This window comes from Pristiophorus japonicus, unplaced genomic scaffold, assembly GCF_044704955.1.
Source record: "Pristiophorus japonicus isolate sPriJap1 unplaced genomic scaffold, sPriJap1.hap1 HAP1_SCAFFOLD_1013, whole genome shotgun sequence".
NCBI classification, from domain to species: domain Eukaryota; kingdom Metazoa; phylum Chordata; class Chondrichthyes; family Pristiophoridae; genus Pristiophorus; species Pristiophorus japonicus.
In genome coordinates, this window is record NW_027250664.1 from 108,666 (window position 1) to 129,621 (window position 20,956).

General features: G+C 63.6%; 1 protein-coding gene across 1 annotated transcript in view; it reads left to right on the plus strand.

Moving 5' to 3' along the window:
* Positions 1-20,403, plus strand: part of LOC139241263 (dynactin subunit 1-like) — a gene marked incomplete at its 3' end in the record, with an annotated part of 128,837 nt that extends 108,434 nt beyond the window's left edge. Inside the window, exons 18-19 of the mRNA XM_070869914.1 lie at positions 19,463-19,525; positions 20,254-20,403. Coding sequence (XP_070726015.1) covers positions 19,463-19,525; positions 20,254-20,403 — 213 coding nt within the window. The remainder of the gene's footprint in view (positions 1-19,462; positions 19,526-20,253) is intronic.
* Positions 20,404-20,956: the final 553 nt, after the last annotated feature.

The following is a 20,956-nucleotide window of genomic DNA, read 5'->3' on the forward strand; positions in this document are numbered from 1 at the left end:
CCTCCCTCCCTCCCTCGCTCCCTCCCTCCCTCCCTCCCTCCCTCGCTCCCTCCCTCCCTCCCTCGCTCCCTCCCTCCCTCCCTCGCTCCCTCCCTCCCTCCCTCCCTCCCTCCCTCGCTCCCTCCCTCCCTCGCTCCCTCGCTCCCTCCCTCCCTCGCTCCCTCCCTCGCTCCCTCCCTCCCTCGCTCCCTCCCTCCCTCCCTCCCTCCCTCCCTCGCTCCCTCCCTCCCTCGCTCCCTCCCTCCCTCGCTCCCTCCCTCGCTCCCTCCCTCCCTCCCTCCCTCCCTCGCTCCCTCCCTCGCTCCCTCCCTCCCTCCCTCGCTCCCTCGCTCCCTCCCTCGCTCCCTCCCTCCCTCGCTCCCTCCCTCCCTCCCTCCCTCGCTCGCTCGCTCCCTCGCTCGCTCCCTCGCTCCCTCCCTCGCTCGCTCCCTCCCTCCCTCGCTCCCTCCCTCCCTCGCTCCCTCCCTCCCTCCCTCGCTCCCTCCCTCCCTCGCTCCCTCCCTCCCTCCCTCCCTCCCTCCCTCCCTCGCTCCCTCGCTCCCTCCCTCGCTCCCTCCCTCGCTCCCTCGCTCCCTCCCTCGCTCCCTCCCTCGCTCGCTCGCTCCCTCGCTCCCTCGCTCTCTCCCTCCCTCGCGCTCTCCCTCCCTCGCGCTCTCCCTCCCTCGCGCTCTCCCTCCCTCGCGCTCTCCCTCCCTCGCGCTCTCCCTCCCTCGCGCTCTCCCTCCCTCCCTCGCGCTCTCCCTCCCTCGCGCTCTCCCTCCCTCGCGCTCTCCCTCCCTCGCGCTCTCCCTCCCTCGCGCTCTCCCTCCCTCGCGCTCTCCCTCCCTCGCGCTCTCCCTCCCTCGCTAACTCCCTCCCTCGCGCTCTCCCTCCCTCGCGCTCTCCCTCCCTCGCGCTCTCCCTCCCTCGCGCTCTCCCTCCCTCGCGCTCTCCCTCCCTCGCGCTCTCCCTCCCTAGCGCTCTCCCTCCCTCGCGCTCTCCCTCCCTCGCGCTCTCCCTCCCTCGCGCTCTCCCTCCCTCGCGCTCTCCCTCCCTCGCGCTCTCCCTCTCACTCACTCACTCTGCCACACTCTGCCACACTCTCTGCCTCACTCTCTGCCTCACTCACTCACTCATCGCCTCACTCTCACTCGCTCTCTGCCTCCCTCGCTCGCTCACTGCCTCCTCGCTCACTCACTGCCACCCTTGCTCACTGACTCACTCACTCACACTGCCTCACTCACTGCCTCACTCACTCACTCACTCACTGCCTCACTCACTCACTCACTGCCTCGCTCTCTCTCACACTGCCTCACTCTCTCACTGCCTCACTCTCTCTCACACTCACTCACTCTCACACTGCCTCACTCTCTCTCACACTCACTCACTCTCACACTGCTTCACTCACTCTCACACTGCCTCACTCTCTCTCTCACTGCCTCAATCACTCTCACACTCACTCTCTCTCACACTGCCTCAATCACACTCACACTCACTCACTCTCACACTGCCTCACTCTCTCTCACACTGCCTCACTCTCTCTCTCACTGCCTCAATCACTCTCACACTCACTCACTCTCACACTGCCTCACTCTCTCTCAAACTGCCTCACTCTCTCTCACACTGCCTCACTCTCTCTCTCACTGCCTCAATCACTCTCTCACTGCCTCACTCACTCTCACACTGCCTCACTCACTCTCACACTGCCTCACTCACTCTCACACTGCCTCACTCTCTCTCTCACTGCCTCAATCACTCTCACACTCACTCTCTCTCACACTGCCTCACTCTCTCTCTCACTGCCTCACTCACTCTCACACTGCCTCATTCTCTCTCACACTGCCTCACTCTCTCTCACACTGCCTCACTCTCTCTCACACTGCCTCACTCACTCTCACACTGCCTCACTCACTCTCACACTGCCTCACTCACTCTCACACTGCCTCACTCTCTCTCTCACTGCCTCAATCACTCTCACACTCACTCACTCTCACACTGCCTCACACTCTCTCTCACTGCCTCAATCACTCTCTCTCACACTGCCTCACTCTCTCTCTCACTGCCTCAATCACTCTCACACTCACTCTCTCTCACACTGCCTCACTCTCTCTCTCACTGCCTCACTCACTCTCACACTCACTCACTCTCACACTGCCTCACTCTCTCTCTCACTGCCTCAATCACTCTCACACTCACTCTCTCTCACACTGCCTCACTCTCTCTCTCACTGCCTCACTCACTCTCACACTCATTCTCTCTCACGCTGCCTCATTCTCTCTCACACTGCCTCACTCTCTCTCACACTGCCTCACTCTCACTGCCTCACTCACTCTCACACTCATTCTCTCTCACTGCCTCAATCACTCTCACACTCACTCACTCTCACACTGCCTCACTCTCTCTCTCACTGCCTCAATCACTCTCACACTCACTCTCTCTCACACTGCCTCACTCTCTCTCTCACTGCCTCAATCACTCTCACACTCACTCACTCTCACACTGCCTCGCTCACTCTCACACTGCCTCACTCGCTCACCGCCTCACTCGCTCACTGCCTCCCTCACTCGCTCTCTCCCTCCTTCACTCGCTCACTGCCTCCCTCACTCGCTCTCTGCCTCCCTCACTCGCTCTCTCCCTCCTTCACTCGCTCACTGCCTCCCTCACTCGCTCTCTCCCTCCTTCACTCACTCTCCGCCTCCCTCACTCGCTCACCGCCTCCCTCACTCGCTCTCTGCCTCCCTCACTCACTCTCTGCCTCCCTCACTCGCTCTCTGCCTCCCTCACTCACTCTCCGCCTCCCTCACTCACTCTCCGCCTCCCTCACTCGCTCTCTGCCTCCCTCACTCGCTCTCTGCCTCCCTCACTCGCTCTCTGCCTCCCTCACTCACTCTCCGCCTCCCTCACTCGCTCTCTGCCTCCCTCACTCACTCTCCGCCTCCCTCACTCGCTCTCTGCCTCCCTCACTCACTCTCTGCCTCCTTCACTCGCTCTCTGCCTCCCTCACTCACTCTCTGCCTTCCTCACTCACTCTCCGCCTCCCTCACTCGCTCTCTGCCTCCCTCACTCACTCTCCGCCTCCCTCACTCGCTCTCCGCCTCCCTCACTCGCTCTCTGCCTCCCTCACTCACTCTCTGCCTCCTTCACTCGCTCTCTGCCTCCCTCACTCACTCTCTGCCTCCCTCACTCACTCTCCGCCTCCCTCACTCACTCTCTGCCTCCCTCACTCGCTCTCTGCGTCCCTCACTCGCTCTCTGCCTCCTTCACTCACTCTCCGCCTCCCTCACTCACTCTCCGCCTCCCTCACTCGCTCTCCGCCTCCCTCACTCGCTCTCCGCCTCCCTCACTCACTCTCTGCCTCCCTCACTCACTCACCGCCTCCCTCACTCGCTCTCCCCCTCCTTCACTCGCTCTCTGCCTCCTTCACTCGCTCACTGCCTCCCTCACTCACTCACTGCCTCCCTCACTCGCTCTCTGCCTCCCTCACTCACTCACTGCCTCCCTCACTCGCTCTCTGCCTCCCTCACTCGCTCACTGCCTCCCTCACTAGCTCTCCCCCTCCCTCACTCACTCACTGCCTCCCTCACTCGCTCACTGCCTCCCTCACTCGCTCTCCCCCTCCCTCACTCGCTCTCTGCCTCCCTCACTCACTCACTGCCTTCCTCACTCGCTCTCCCCCTCCCTCACTCACTCACTGCCTCCCTCACTCGCTCTCCCCCTCCCTCACTCGCTCTCCCCCTCCCTCACTCGCTCACTGCCTCCCTCACTCGCTCTCTGCCTCCCTCACTCACTCTCTGCCTCCCTCACTCACTCTCCCCCTCCCTCACTCACTCTCCGCCTCCCTCACTCACTCTCTGCCTCCCTCACTCACTCTCTGCCTCCCTCACTCACTCTCTGCCTCCCTCACTCACTCTCTGCCTCCCTCACTCACTCTCTGCCTCCCTCACTCACTCTCTGCCTCCCTCACTCACGCTCTGCCTCCCTCACTCACTCTCCCCCTCCCTCACTCACTCTCCCCCTCCCTCACTCACTCTCCGCCTCCCTCACTCACTCTCCGCCTCCCTCACTCGCTCTCTGCCTCCCTCACTCGCTCTCTGCCTCCTTCACTCGCTCTCTGCCTCCTTCACTCGCTCTCTGCCTCCCTCACTCACTCTCTGCCTCCCTCACTCACTCTCTGCCTCCCTCACTCACTCTCTGCCTCCCTCACTCACTCTCTGCCTCCCTCACTCACTCTCTGCCTCCCTCACTCACTCTCCCCCTCCCTCACTCACTCTCCGCCTCTCTCACTCACTCTCTGCCTCCCTCACTCGCTCTCCCCCTCCCTCACTCGCTCTCTGCCTCCCTCACTCGCTCTCCCCCTCCCTCACTCACTCTCTGCCTCCCTCACTCACTCTCCCCCTCCCTCACTCGCTCTCTGCCTCCCTCACTCGCTCTCCCCCTCCCTCACTCACTCTCTGCCTCCTTCACTCGCTCTCTGCCTCCCTCACTCACTCTGCCTCCTTCACTCGCTCTCTCCCTCCCTCACTCTCTCTGCCTCCCTCACTCGTTCTCTGCCTCCCTCACTCACTCTCTGCCTCCCTCACTCGCTCTCCGCCTCCCTCACTCGCTCTCCCCCTCCCTCACTCGCTCTCCCCCTCCCTCACTCACTCTCTGCCTCCCTCACTCGCTCTCTCCCTCCTTCACTCGCTCTCTGCCTCCCTCACTCGCGCTCTCCCTCCTTCACTCGCTCTCTGCCTCCCTCACTCGCTCTCTCCCTCCTTCACTCACTCTCTCCCTCACTCACTCTCTGCCTCCCTCACACTCTCCCTCCCTCACTCACTCTCTCCCTCACTCACTCTCTGCCTCCCTCACACTCTGGCTCCCTCACTCACTCTCTGCCTCCTTCACTCGCTCTCTGCCTCCCTCACTCACTCACTGCCTCCCTCACTCACTCTCCCCCTCCCTCACTCACTCTCTGCCTCCCTCACTCACTCACTGCCTCCCTCACTCACTCTCCCCCTCCCTCACTCGCTCTCTGCCTCCCTCACTCGCTCTCTGCCTCCCTCACTCACTCTCTGCCTCCCTCACTCGCTCTCCGCCTCCCTCACTCACTCTCCCCCTCCCTCACTCGCTCTCTGCCTCCCTAACTCGCTCTCTGCCTCCCTCACTCGCTCTCCCCCTCCCTCACTCGCTCTCTGCCTCCCTCACTCACTCTCCCCCTCCCTCACTCACTCACTGCCTCCCTCACTCGCTCTCCCCCTCCCTCACTCGCTCTCTGCCTCCCTCACTCACACTCCCCCTCCCTCACTCACTCACTGCCTCCCTCACTCGCTCTCTCCCTCCTTCACTCGCTCTCTGCCTCCCTCACTCGCTCTCTGCCTCCCTCACTCGCTCTATGCCTCCCTCACTCGCTCTCTGCCTCCCTCACTCGCTCTCTGCCTCCCTCACTCGCTCTCTGCCTCCCTCACTCGCTCTCTGCCTCTCTCACTCGCTCTCCCCCTCCCTCACTCGCTCTCTGCCTCCCTCACTCGCTCTCTGCCTCCCTCACTCGCTCTCCCCCTCCCTCACTCGCTCTCCCCCTCCCTCACTCGCTCTCCCCCTCCCTCACTCGCTCTCCCCCTCACTCACTCTCCCCCTCCCTCACTCGCTCTCTCCCTCCCTCACTCGCTCTCTCCCTCCCTCACTCGCTCACTGCCTCCCTCACTCACTCACTGCCTCCCTCACTCACTCTCCGCCTCTCACTCGCTCTCCCCCTCCCTCACTCACTCTCTCCCTCCCTCACTCGCTCTCTCCCTCCCTCACTCGCTCTCCCCCTCCCTCACTCGCTCTCCCCCTCCCTCACTCGCTCTCCCCCTCCCTCACTCGCTCTCCCCCTCCCTCACTCGCTCTCCCCCTCCCTCACTCGCTCTCTGCCTCCCTCACTCGCTCTCTGCCTCCCTCACTCACTCACTGCCTCCCTCACTCACTCACTGCCTCCCTCACTCACTCTCTGCCTCCCTCACTCACTCTCTGCCTCCCTCACTCGCTCTCTGCCTCCCTCACTCACTCTCCCCCTCACTCGCTCTCTGCCTCCCTCACTCACTCTCTGCCTTCCTCCCTCACTCGCTCTCCCCCTCACTCGCTCTCCCCCTCCCTCACTCACTCTCTGCCTTCCTCACTCACTCTCCCCCTCACTCGCTCTCTGCCTCCCTCACTCGCTCTCTGCCTCCCTCACTCGCTCTCTGCCTCCCTCACTCACTCTCTGCCTCCCTCACTCACTCTCCGCCTCCCTCACTCACTCTCCCCCTCACTCGCTCTCCCCCTCCCTCACTCGCTCTCCCCCTCCCTTACTCGCTCTCCCCCTCCCTCACTCGCTCTCCCCCTCCCTCACTCACTCTCCGCCTCCCTCACTCGCTCTCTGCCTCCCTCACTCGCTCTCCGCCTCCCTCACTCGCTCTCCCCCTCCCTCACTCGCTCTCCGCCTCCCTCACTCGCTCTCCGCCTCCCTCAGTCACTCTCCGCCTCCCTCACTCGCTCTCCGCCTCCCTCACTCGCTCCCTCCTTCACTCGCTCTCTGCCTCCCTCACTCTCTCCCTCCCTCACTCGCTCTCTGCCTCCCTCACTCGCTCTCTCCCTCCTTCACTCGCTCTCTGCCTCCCTCACTCGCTCTCTGCCTCCCTCACTCGCTCTCTGCCTCCCCCACTCACTCTCCCCCTCACTCTCCCCCTCCCTCACTCACTCTCTGCCTCCCTCACTCACTCTCTGCCTCCCTCACTCGCTCTCTGCCTCCCTCACTCGCTCTCCGCCTCCCTCACTCGCTCTCCCCCTCCCTCACTCACTCTCCGCCTCCCTCACTCGCTCTCCGCCTCCCTCAGTCACTCTCTGCCTCCCTCACTCGCTCTCCGCCTCCCTCACTCGCTCTCCGCCTCCCTCACTCGCTCTCTCCCTCCTTCACTCGCTCTCTGCCTCCCTCACTCGCTCTCTCCCTCCTTCACTCGCTCTCTGCCTCCCTCACTCGCTCTCTCCCTCCTTCACTCGCTCTCTGCCTCCCTCACTCGCTCTCTGCCTCCCTCACTCGCTCTCTGCCTCCCCCACTCACTCTCCCCCTCCCTCACTCACTCTCCCCCTCCCTCACTCACTCTCCGCCTCCCTCACTCACTCTCTGCCTCCCTCACTCACTCTCCCCCTCCCTCACTCACTCTCCCCCTCCCTCACTCGCTCTCTGCCTCCCTCACTCACTCTCCCCCTCCCTCACTCACTCTCTGCCTCCCTCACACTCTCTGCCTCCCTCACTCACTCTCTGCCTCCCTCACTCACTCTCTGCCTCCCTCACTCGCTCTCTGCCTCCCTCACTCGCTCTCTGCCTCCCTCACTCACTCTCTGCCTCCCTCACTCACTCTCTGCCTCCCTCGCTCACTCTCCGCCTCCCTCACTCACTCTCTGCCTCCCTCACTCACTCTCTGCCTCCTTCACTCGCTCTCTGCCTCCCTCACTCACTTTCTGCCTCCCTCACTCGCTCTCTCCCTCCCTCCCTCCCTCACTCGCTCTCTCCCTCCCTCACTCGCTCTCTGCCTCCCTCACTCGCTCTCTGCCTCCCTCACTCGCTCTCCGCCTCCCTCACTCGCTCTCTCCCTCCCTCACTCGCTCTCTGCCTCCCTCACTCACTCTCTGCCTCCCTCACTCACTCACTGCCTCCCTCACTCGCTCTCCCCCTCCTTCACTCGCTCTCTGCCTCCTTCACTCGCTCACTGCCTCCCTCACTCACTCACTGCCTCCCTCACTCGCTCTCTGCCTCCCTCACTCACTCACTGCCTCCCTCACTCGCTCTCTGCCTCCCTCACTCGCTCACTGCCTCCCTCACTCGCTCTCCCCCTCCCTCACTCACTCACTGCCTCCCTCACTCGCTCACTGCCTCCCTCACTCGCTCTCCCCCTCCCTCACTCGCTCTCTGCCTCCCTCACTCACTCACTGCCTTCCTCACTCGCTCTCCCCCTCCCTCACTCACTCACTGCCTCCCTCACTCGCTCTCCCCCTCCCTCACTCGCTCTCCCCCTCCCTCACTCGCTCTCTGCCTCCTTCACTCGCTCACTGCCTCCCTCACTCGCTCTCTGCCTCCCTCACTCACTCTCTGCCTCCCTCACTCACTCTCCGCCTCCCTCACTCACTCTCTGCCTCCCTCACTCACTCTCTGCCTCCCTCACTCACTCTCTGCCTCCCTCACTCACTCTCTGCCTCCCTCACTCACTCTCCGCCTCCCTCACTCACTCTCCCCCTCCCTCACTCACTCTCCGCCTCCCTCACTCACTCTCCGCCTCCCTCACTCGCTCTCTGCCTCCTTCACTCGCTCTCTGCCTCCTTCACTCGCTCTCTGCCTCCCTCACTCACTCTCTGCCTCCCTCACTCACTCTCTGCCTCCCTCACTCACTCTCTGCCTCCCTCACTCACTCTCTGCCTCCCTCACTCACTCTCTGCCTCCCTCACTCACTCTCCCCCTCCCTCACTCACTCTCCGCCTCTCTCACTCGCTCTCTGCCTCCCTCACTCGCTCTCCGCCTCCCTCACTCGCTCTCCCCCTCCCTCACTCGCTCTCTGCCTCCCTCACTCGCTCTCTGCCTCCCTCACTCGCTCTCTGCCTCCTTCACTCGCTCTCTGCCTCCTTCACTCGCTCTCCGCCTCCCTCACTCGCTCTCCCCCTCCCTCACTCGCTCTCTGCCTCCCTCACTCGCTCTCTGCCTCCCTCACTCGCTCTCTGCCTCCTTCACTCGCTCTCCGCCTCCCTCACTCGCTCTCCCCCTCCCTCACTCGCTCTCTCCCTCCTTCACTCGCTCTCTGCCTCTCTCACTCGCTCTCCCCCTCCCTCACTCACTCTCTGCCTCCCTCACTCGCTCTCTGCCTCCTTCACTCGCTCTCCCCCTCACTCACTCACTCTCTGCCTCCCTCACTCGCTCTCCCCCTCCCTCACTCACTCTCTGCCTCCCTCACTCACTCTCCCCCTCCCTCACTCACTCTCTGCCTCCCTCACTCACTCTCTGCCTCCTTCACTCGCTCTCTGCCTCCCTCACTCACTCTGCCTCCTTCACTCGCTCTCTCCCTCCCTCACTCACTCTCTGCCTCCCTCACTCGCTCTCTGCCTCCCTCACTCACTCTCTGCCTCCCTCACTCGCTCTCCGCCTCCCTCACTCGCTCTCCCCCTCCCTCACTCGCTCTCCCCCTCCCTCACTCGCTCTCTGCCTCCCTCACTCGCACTCTCCCTCCTTCACTCGCTCTCTGCCTCCCTCACTCGCGCTCTCCCTCCTTCACTCGCTCTCTGCCTCCCTCACTCGCTCTCTCCCTCCTTCACTCACTCTCTCCCTCACTCACTCTCTCCCTCACTCACTCTCTGCCTCCCTCACACTCTCCCTCCCTCACTCACTCTCTCCCTCACTCACTCTCTGCCTCCCTCACACTCTGCCTCCCTCACTCACTCTCTGCCTCCTTCACTCGCTCTCTGCCTCCCTCACTCACTCACTGCCTCCCTCACTCACTCTCTGCCTCCCTCACTCACTCACTGCCTCCCTCACTCACTCTCCCCCTCCCTCACTCGCTCTCTGCCTCCCTCACTCGCTCTCTGCCTCCCTCACTCACTCTCTGCCTCCCTCACTCGCTCTCCGCCTCCCTCACTCACTCTCCCCCTCCCTCACTCGCTCTCTGCCTCCCTAACTCGCTCTCTGCCTCCCTCACTCGCTCTCCCCCTCCCTCACTCGCTCTCTGCCTCCCTCACTCACTCTCCCCCTCCCTCACTCACTCACTGCCTCCCTCACTCGCTCTCCCCCTCCCTCACTCGCTCTCTGCCTCCCTCACTCACACTCCCCCTCCCTCACTCACTCACTGCCTCCCTCACTCACTCTCTCCCTCCTTCAATCGCTCTCTGCCTCCCTCACTCGCTCTCTGCCTCCCTCACTCGCTCTATGCCTCCCTCACTCGCTCTCTGCCTCCCTCACTCGCTCTCTGCCTCCCTCACTCGCTCTCTGCCTCCCTCACTCGCTCTCTGCCTCTCTCACTCGCTCTCCCCCTCCCTCACTCGCTCTCTGCCTCCCTCACTCGCTCTCTGCCTCCCTCACTCGCTCTCCCCCTCCCTCACTCGCTCTCCCCCTCCCTCACTCGCTCTCCCCCTCCCTCACTCGCTCTCCCCCTCCCTCACTCGCTCTCCCCCTCCCTCACTCGCTCTCTCCCTCCCTCACTCGCTCACTGCCTCCCTCACTCACTCTCCGCCTCTCACTCGCTCTCCCCCTCCCTCACTCACTCTCTCCCTCCCTCACTCGCTCTCTCCCTCCCTCACTCGCTCTCCCCCTCCCTCACTCGCTCTCCCCCTCCCTCACTCGCTCTCCCCCTCCCTCACTCGCTCTCCGCCTCCCTCACTCGCTCACTGCCTCCCTCACTCGCTCTCCCCCTCCCTCACTCGCTCTCCCCCTCCCTCACTCGCTCTCTGCCTCCCTCACTCGCTCTCTGCCTCCCTCACTCACTCACTGCCTCCCTCACTCACTCACTGCCTCCCTCACTCACTCTCTGCCTCCCTCACTCACTCTCTGCCTCCCTCACTCGCTCTCTGCCTCCCTCACTCACTCTCCCCCTCACTCGCTCTCTGCCTCCCTCACTCACTCTCTGCCTTCCTCCCTCACTCGCTCTCCCCCTCACTCGCTCTCCCCCTCCCTCACTCACTCTCTGCCTCCCTCACTCACTCTCCCCCTCACTCGCTCTCTGCCTCCCTCACTCGCTCTCTGCCTCCCTCACTCACTCTCCGCCTCCCTCACTCACTCTGCCTCCCTCACTCACTCTGCCTCCCTCACTCACTCTGCCTCCCTCACTCGCTCTCCGCCTCCCTCACTCGCTCTCCCCCTCCCTCACTCACTCTCCGCCTCCCTCACTCGCTCTCCGCCTCCCTCAGTCACTCTCTGCCTCCCTCACTCGCTCTCTGCCTCCCTCACTCGCTCTCCGCCTCCCTCACTCGCTCTCTCCCTCCTTCACTCGCTCTCTGCCTCCCTCACTCACTCTCTCCCTCCTTCACTCGCTCTCTGCCTCCCTCACTCGCTCTCTCCCTCCTTCACTCGCTCCCTGCCTCCCTCACTCGCTCTCTGCCTCCCTCACTCGCTCTCTGCCTCCCCCACTCACTCTCCCCCTCCCTCACTCACTCTCCCCCTCCCTCACTCACTCTCTGCCTCCCTCACTCACTCTCTGCCTCCCTCACTCACTCTCCCCCTCCCTCACCCACTCTCCCCCTCCCTCACTCACTCTCCCCCTCCCTCACTCACTCTCCCCCTCCCTCACTCACTCTCTGCCTCCCTCACACTCTCTGCCTCCCTCACTCACTCTCTGCCTCCCTCACTCACTCTCTGCCTCCCTCACTCACTCTCTGCCTCCCTCACTCGCTCTCTGCCTCCCTCACTCACTCTCTGCCTCCCTCACTCACTCTCTGCCTCCCTCACTCACTCTCCGCCTCCCTCACTCACTCTCTGCCTCCCTCACTCACTCTCTGCCTCCTTCACTCGCTCTCTGCCTCCCTCACTCACTTTCTGCCTCCCTCACTCGCTCTCTCCCTCCCTCACTCGCTCTCTGCCTCCCTCACTCGCTCTCTGCCTCCCTCACTCGCTCTCCGCCTCCCTCACTCGCTCTCTCCCTCCCTCACTCGCTCTCTGCCTCCCTCACTCGCTCTCTGCCTCCCTCACTCGCTCTCTGCCTCCCTCACTCGCTCTCTGCCTCCCTCACTCGCTCTCCGCCGCCCTCACTCGCTCTCCGCCTCCCTCACTCGCTCTCTGCCTCCCTCACTCGCTCTCTGCCTCCCTCACTCGCTCTCTGCCTCCCTCACTCGCTCTCTGCCTCCCTCACTCACTCTCCGCCTCCCTCACTCACTCTCCCCCTCCCTCACTCACTCTCCGCCTCCCTCACTCACTCTCTGCCTCCCTCACTCGCTCTCCCCCTCCCTCACTCGCTCTCTGCCTCCCTCACTCGCTCTCTGCCTCCTTCACTCGCTCTCTGCCTCCTTCACTCGCTCTCTGCCTCCCTCACTCGCTCTCCCCCTCCCTCACTCGCTCTCTCCCTCCTTCACTCGCTCTCTGCCTTTCTCACTCGCTCTCCCCCTCCCTCACTCACTCTCTGCCTCCCTCACTCGCTCTCTGCCTCCTTCACTCGCTCTCCCCCTCCCTCACTCGCTCTCTGCCTCCCTCACTCACTCTCTGCCTCCCTCACTCACTCTCCCCCTCCCTCACTCGCTCTCTGCCTCCCTCACTCGCTCTCCCCCTCCCTCACTCACTCTCTGCCTCCCTCACTCACTCTCTGCCTCCTTCACTCGCTCTCTGCCTCCCTCACTCACTCTGCCTCCTTCACTCGCTCTCTCCCTCCCTCACTCACTCTCTGCCTCCCTCACTCGCTCTCTGCCTCCCTCACTCACTCTCTGCCTCCCTCACTCGCTCTCCGCCTCCCTCACTCGCTCTCCCCCTCCCTCACTCGCTCTCCCCCTCCCTCACTCGCTCTCCCCCTCCCTCACTCGCTCTCCCCCTCCCTCACTCACTCTCCCCCTCCCTCACTCACTCTCTGCCTCCCTCACTCGCTCTCTCCCTCCTTCACTCGCTCTCTGCCTCCCTCACTCGCGCTCTCCCTCCTTCACTCGCTCTCTGCCTCCCTCACTCGCTCTCTCCCTCCTTCACTCACTCTCTCCCTCACTCACTCTCTGCCTCCCTCACACTCTCCCTCCCTCACTCACTCTCTCCCTCACTCACTCTCTGCCTCCCTCACACTCTGCCTCCCTCACTCAATCTCTGCCTCCTTCACTCGCTCTCTGCCTCCCTCACTCACTCACTGCCTCCCTCACTCACTCTCCCCCTCCCTCACTCACTCTCTGCCTCCCTCACTCACTCACTGCCTCCCTCACTCACTCTCCCCCTCCCTCACTCGCTCTCTGCCTCCCTCACTCGCTCTCTGCCTCCCTCACTCACTCTCTGCCTCCCTCACTCACTCTCTGCCTCCCTCACTCACTCTCCCCCTCCCTCACTCGCTCTCTGCCTCCCTCACTCGCTCTCTGCCTCCCTCACTCGCTCTCTGCCTCCCTCACTCGCTCTCTGCCTCCCTCACTCGCTCTCCCCCTCCCTCACTCGCTCTCTGCCTCCCTCACTCACTCTCCCCCTCCCTCACTCACTCACTGCCTCCCTCACTCGCTCTCCCCCTCCCTCACTCGCTCTCTGCCTCCCTCACTCACACTCCCCCTCCCTCACTCACTCACTGCCTCCCTCACTCACTCTCTCCCTCCTTCACTCGCTCTCCCCCTCCCTCACTCGCTCTCCCCCTCCCTCACTCGCTCTCTCCCTCCCTCACTCGCTCACTGCCTCCCTCACTCACTCACTGCCTCCCTCACTCACTCTCCGCCTCTCACTCGCTCTCCCCCTCCCTCACTCTCTCCCTCCCTCACTCGCTCTCTCCCTCCCTCACTCGCTCTCCCCCTCCCTCACTCGCTCTCCCCCTCCCTCACTCGCTCTCCCCCTCCCTCACTCGCTCTCCCCCTCCCTCACTCACTCTCCGCCTCCCTCACTCGCTCACTGCCTCCCTCACTCACTCTCCCCCTCCCTCACTCGCTCTCCCCCTCCCTCACTCGCTCTCTGCCTCCCTCACTCACTCACTGCCTCCCTCACTCACTCACTGCCTCCCTCACTCACTCTCTGCCTCCCTCACTCACTCTCTGCCTCCCTCACTCACTCTCTGCCTCCCTCACTCACTCTCTGCCTCCCTCACTCGCTCTCTGCCTCCCTCACTCACTCTCCCCCTCACTCGCTCTCTGCCTCCCTCACTCACTCTCTGCCTTCCTCCCTCACTCGCTCTCCCCCTCACTCGCTCTCCCCCTCCCTCACTCACTCTCTGCCTCCCTCACTCACTCTCCCCCTCACTCGCTCTCTGCCTCCCTCACTCGCTCTCTGCCTCCCTCACTCGCTCTCTGCCTCCCTCACTCGCTCTCTGCCTCCCTCACTCGCTCTCTGCCTCCCTCACTCACTCTCTGCCTCCCTCACTCACTCTCCGCCTCCCTCACTCACTCTCCCCCTCACTCGCTCTCCCCCTCCCTCACTCGCTCTCCCCCTCCCTCACTCGCTCTCCCCCTCCCTCACTCGCTCTCCCCCTCCCTCACTCGCTCTCCCCCTCCCTCACTCGCTCTCCCCCTCCCTCACTCGCTCTCCGCCTCCCTCACTCGCTCTCCGCCTCCCTCACTCGCTCTCCGCCTCCCTCACTCGCTCTCCCCCTCCCTCACTCGCTCTCCGCCTCCCTCACTCGCTCTCCGCCTCTCAGTCACTCTCTGCCTCCCTCACTCGCTCTCCGCCTCCCTCACTCGCTCTCCGCCTCCCTCACTCGCTCTCTCCCTCCTTCACTCGCTCTCTGCCTCCCTCACTCACTCTCTCCCTCCTTCACTCGCTCTCTCCCTCCTTCACTCGCTCTCTGCCTCCCTCACTCGCTCTCTGCCTCCCTCACTCGCTCTCTGCCTCCCCCACTCACTCTCCCCCTCCCTCACTCACTCTCCCCCTCCCTCACTCACTCTCTGCCTCCCTCACTCACTCTCTGCCTCCCTCACTCACTCTCTCCCTCCCTCACTCGCTCTCTCCCTCCCTCACTCGCTCTCTGCGTCCCTCACTCGCTCTCCCCCTCCCTCACTCGCTCTCCCCCTCCCTCACTCACTCTCTGCCTCCTTCACTCACTCTCTGCCTCCCTCACTCGCTCTCTGCCTCCCTCACTCGCTCTCTGCCTCCCTCACTCACTCTCTGCCTCCCTCACTCACTCTCTGCCTCCCTCACTCACTCTCTGCCTCCCTCACTCACTCTCTGCCTCCCTCACTCGCTCTCCCCCTCCCTCACTCGCTCTCCGCCTCCTTCACTCGCTCTCCGCCTCCCTCACTCACTCTCCGCCTCCCTCACTCGCTCTCCGCCTCCCTCACTCGCTCTCTCCCTCCCTCACTCGCTCTCTCCCTCCCTCACTCGCTCTCTGCCTCCCTCACTCGCTCTCCGCCTCCCTCACTCACTCTCCGCCTCCCTCACTCACTCTCCGCCTCCCTCACTCGCTCTCCGCCTCCCTCACTCGCTCTCTGCCTCCCTCACTCGCTCTCTGCCTCCCTCACTCTCTCTCTGCCTCCCTCACTCACTCACTGCCTCCCTCACTCACTCTCTGCCTCCCTCACTCACTCACTGCCTCCCTCACTCGCTTTCTGCCTCCCTCACTCGCTCTCTGCCTCCCTCACTCGCTCTCTGCCTCCCTCACTCACTCACTGCCTCCCTCACTCACTCACTGCCTCCCTCACTCACTCACTGCCTCCCTCACTCGCTCTCCGCCTCCCTCACTCGCTCTCTGCCTCCCTCACTCACTCTCTGCCTCCCTCACTCGCTCTCTGCCTCCCTCACTCACTCACTGCCTCCCTCACTCACTCACTGCCTCCCTCACTCATTCACTGCCTCCCTCACTCGCTCTCCGCCTCCCTCACTCGCTCTCCGCCTCCCTCACTCGCTCTCTGCCTCCCTCACTCGCTCTCTGCCTCCCTCACTCGCTCTCTGCCTCCCTCACTCGCTCTCTGCCTCCCTCACTCTCTCACTGCCTCCCTCACTCGCTCACTGCCTCCCTCACTCGCTCTCTGCCTCCCTCACTCGCTCTCTGCCTCCCTCACTCGCTCTCTGCCTCCCTCACTCGCTCTCTGCCTCCCTCACTCGCTCTCTGCCTCCCTCACTCACTCACTGCCTCCCTCACTCACTCACTGCCTCCCTCACTCACTCACTGCCTCCCTCACTCGCTCTCTGCCTCCCTCACTCGCTCTCTGCCTCCCTCACTCGCTCTCTGCCTCCCTCACTCACTCTCTGCCTCCCTCACTCACTCACTGCCTCCCTCACTCACTCACTGCCTCCCTCACTCGCTCTCTCCCTCCCTTCCTCGCTCGCTGCTTCCCTCACACTCTGCCTCCCTCACACTCTGCCTCACTCACACTCTGCCTCACTCACACTCTGCCTCCCTCACACTCTGCCTCCCTCACACTCTGCCTCCCTCACACTCTGCCTCACTCACACTCTGCCTCACTCACACTCAGCCTCACTCACACTCTGCCGCACTCACACTCTGCCTCCCTCACACTCTGCCTCACTCACACTCTGCCTCACTCACACTCAGCCTCACTCACACTCTGCCTCCCTCACACTCTGCCTCCCTCACACTCTGCCTCCCTCACACTCTGCCTCCCTCACACTCTGCCTCCCTCACACTCTGCCTCCCTCACACTCTGCCTCCCTCACACTCTGCCTCCCTCACACTCAGCCTCACTCACACTCTGCCTCACTCACACTCTGCCTCACTCACACTCTGCCTCCCTCACACTCTGCCTCACTCACACTCTGCCTCACTCACACTCTGCCTCACTCACACTCTGCCTCACTCACACTCAGCCTCACTCACACTCTGCCTCCCTCACACTCTGCCTCCCTCACACTCTGCCTCCCTCACACTCTGCCTCACTCACACTCTGCCTCACTCACACTCTGCCTCACTCACACTCTGCCTCCCTCACACTCTGCCTCCCTCACACTCTGCCTCCCTCACACTCTGCCTCACTCACACTCTGCCTCACTCACACTCTGCCTCCCTCACACTCTGCCTCCCTCACACTCTGCCTCACTCACACTCAGCCTCACTCACACTCAGCCTCACTCACACTCTGCCTCACTCACACTCTGCCTCCCTCACACTCTGCCGCACTCACACTCTGCCTCACTCACACTCAGCCTCACTCACACTCTGCCTCCCTCACACTCTGCCTCCCTCACACTCTGCCTCCCTCACACTCTGCCTCCCTCACACTCTGCCTCCCTCACACTCTGCCTCCCTCACACTCTGCCTCCCTCACACTCTGCCTCACTCACACTCAGCCTCACTCACACTCTGCCTCACTCACACTCTGCCTCACTCACACTCTGCCTCACTCACACTCTGCCTCACTCACACTCTGCCTCACTCACACTCTGCCTCACTCACACTCTGCCTCACTCACACTCTGCCTCACTCACACTCAGCCTCACTCACACTCTGCCTCACACTCTGCCTCTCTCACACTCTGCCTCCCTCACACTCTGCCTCCCTCACACTCTGCCTCACTCACACTCAGCCTCACTCACACTCTGCCTCACTCACACTCTGCCTCACTCACACTCTGCCTCACTCACACTCTGCCTCACTCACACTCTGCCTCACTCACACTCTGCCTCACTCACACTCAGCCTCACTCACACTCTGCCTCACACTCTGCCTCTCTCACACTCTGCCTCCCTCACACTCTGCCTCCCTCACACTCTGCCTCACTCACACTCAGCCTCACTCACACTCTGCCTCACTCACACTCTGCCTCACTCACACTCTGCCTCACTCACACTCTGCCTCACTCACACTCTGCCTCACTCACACTCTGCCTCACTCACACTCAGCCTCACTCACACTCTGCCTCACTCACACTCAGCCTCACTCACACTCTGCCTCACACTCTGCCTCTCTCACACTCTGCCTCCCTCACACTCTGCCTCCCTCACACTCTGCCTCCCTCACACTCTGCCTCCCTCACACTCTGCCTCCCTCACACTCTGCCTCACTCACACTCTGCCTCACTCACACTCTGCCTCACTCACACTCTGCCTCACTCACACTCAGCCTCACTCACACTCTGCCTCCCTCACACTCTGCCTCCCTCACACTCTGCCTCACTCACACTCTGCCTCACTCACACTCAGCCTCACTCACACTCTGCCTCCCTCACACTCTGCCTCCCTCACACTCTGCCTCACTCACACTCTGCCTCACTCACACTCTGCCTCACTCACACTCTGCCTCCCTCACACTCTGCCTCCCTCACACTCTGCCTCCCTCACACTCTGCCTCACTCACACTCTGCCTCCCTCACACTCTGCCTCCCTCACACTCTGCCTCACTCACACTCAGCCTCACTCACACTCAGCCTCACTCACACTCTGCCTCACTCACACTCTGCCTCCCTCACACTCTGCCGCACTCACACTCTGCCTCACTCACACTCAGCCTCACTCACACTCTGCCTCCCTCACACTCTGCCTCCCTCACACTCTGCCTCCCTCACACTCTGCCTCCCTCACACTCTGCCTCCCTCACACTCTGCCTCCCTCACACTCTGCCTCCCTCACACTCTGCCTCACTCACACTCAGCCTCACTCACACTCTGTCTCACTCACACTCTGCCTCACTCACACTCTGCCTCACTCACACTCTGCCTCACTCACACTCTGCCTCACTCACACTCTGCCTCACTCACACTCTGCCTCACTCACACTCTGCCTCACTCACACTCAGCCTCACTCACACTCTGCCTCACACTCTGCCTCTCTCACACTCTGCCTCCCTCACACTCTGCCTCCCTCACACTCTGCCTCACTCACACTCAGCCTCACTCACACTCTGCCTCACTCACACTCTGCCTCACTCACACTCTGCCTCACTCACACTCTGCCTCACTCACACTCTGCCTCACTCACACTCAGCCTCACTCACACTCTGCCTCACACTCTGCCTCTCTCACACTCTGCCTCCCTCACACTCTGCCTCCCTCACACTCTGCCTCACTCACACTCAGCCTCACTCACACTCTGCCTCACTCACACTCTGCCTCACTCACACTCTGCCTCACTCACACTCTGCCTCACTCACACTCTGCCTCACTCACACTCTGCCTCACTCACACTCTGCCTCACTCACACTCAGCCTCACTCACACTCTGCCTCACTCACACTCAGCCTCACTCACACTCTGCCTCACACTCTGCCTCTCTCACACTCTGCCTCACTCACACTCAGCCTCACTCACACTCTGCCTCACACTCTGCCTCACTCACACTCTGCCTCACTCACACTCTGCCTCACTCACACTCTGCCTCACTCACACTCTGCCTCTCTCACACTCTGCCTCTCTCACACTCTGCCTCACTCACACTCTGCCTCACTCACACTCTGCCTCACTCACACTCTGCCTCACTCACACTCAGCCTCACTCACACTCTGCCTCACTCACACTCTGCCTCACTCACACTCTGCCTCACTCACACTCTGCCTCACTCACACTCTGCCTCTCTCACACTCTGCCTCTCTCACACTCTGCCTCTCTCACACTCTGCCTCCCTCACACTCTGCCTCCCTCACACTCTGCCTCTCTCACACTCTGCCTCCCTCACACTCTGCCTCCCTCACACTCTGCCTCTCTCACTCTCTGCCTCTCTCACTGCTTAACTCACACTCTCGCTGCCCCGCTCACTCGCCGCCTCCCTTGCTCGCCGACTCACTATCTCACTCACTGCCCCCACTCACTCTCACTCTCACTCTCTCACTCACACTCACTCACTCACACTCACTCGCTCACTCCCTCCCTCCCTCCCTCGCTGCCTCCCTCCCTCCCTCGCTGCCTCCCTCCCTCACAGCCCTGCCGGGAATGGGAGTGGGTCACTGAGATTCTAATGAAGTGTCTTTCTGTTGCAGTTTACCCAGAGTGCCCTGGACTGTATGGCGGTGGAGGTGGGCCGACTGCGAGCCCTGCTACAGGTGGGAGTCCTTCAATCCCCCCCCCGACCCCGGCTCTGAGCCCCCCCCCCCCCCCCGACCCCGGCTCTGAGCCCCCCCCCCCCCCCCCTGACCCCGGCTCTGAGCCCCCCCCCGACCCCGGCTCTGAGCCCCCCCCCTCCCCCCGACCCCGGCTCTGAGCCCACCCCCTCCCTCCCCTCCCCCCGACCCCGGCTCTGAGCCCACCCCTCCCCCCGACCCCGGCTCTGAGCCCACCCCTCCCTCCCCTCCCCCCGACCCCGGCTCTGAGCCCACCCCCTCCCTCCCCTCCCCCCGACCCCGGCTCTGAGCCCACCCCCTCCCTCCCTCCCCCCGACCCCGGCTCTGAGCCCCCCCCCTCCCCCCGACCCCGGCTCTGAGCCCACCCCCTCCCTCCCCTCCCCCCGACCCCGGCTCTGAGCCCACCCCTCCCCCCGACCCCGGCTCTGAGCCCACCCCCTCCCTCCCCTCCCCCCGACCCCGGCTCTGAGCCCACCCCCTCCCTCCCCTCCCCCCGACCCCGGCTCTGAGCCCACCCCCTCCCTCCCTCCCCCCGACCCCGGCTCTAAGCCCCCCCCCCCCACGACCCTGACCCTGAGCCCCCCCCACCCCCGTGACCCTAGCCCCTCCCCCCCCCACCCTGGCCCTGAGCCCCCCCCGCGACCCCGGCTCTGAGCCCCGCTCCCAATGACCCCGGCTCTGACCCCGCTCTGACCTGTTTTCTCCCCCAGGCTGGACAAGAGGCCACAGACCTGGCCATTCTCCTCAAGGATCTCAGCACCTCGTGCAGCGACATCCGGCAGTTCTGTAAGAAGGTTCGGAGACGCATGCCTGGGACCGACGCTCCCGGAATCCCAGCCGCTCTGTCCTTCGACTCACAGGTATCCCACATTCCCAGACAGCGGGGTGTGGGGGGGGGAGGGAGAGCTGTCACAGCGGGGGAGGGGCAGTGAACAGGGGAGGAGGTGACGGGGAGGGGCTGTGAACAGGGCAGGGGGGGACAGGGAGGGGAGGGGCTGTGAACAGGGGAGGGGGGGACAGGGAGGGGAGGGGCTGTGAACAGGGGAGGGTGGGACAGGGAGGGGAGGGGCTGTGAACAGGGGAGGGGGGCGGGGAGGGGAGGGGCTGTGAACAGGGGAGGGGGGGCGGGGAGGGGAGGGGCTGTGAACAGGGGAGGGGGGGCGGGGAGGGGAGGGCTGTGAACAGGGGAGGGTGGGACAGGGAGGGGAGGGGCTGTGAACAGGGGAGGGGGGGCGGGGAGGGGAGGGGCTGTGAACAGGGGAGGGGGGGACAGGGAGGGGAGGGGCTGTGAACAGGGGAGGGTGGGACAGGGAGGGGAGGGGCTGTGAACAGGGGAGGTGCCACGAGCGAGGGGTAGGGTGGGGGCAGTGAGCAAGGGAGAGGCCGTGTGTGGGGCCCACGGACAGGGTGTCC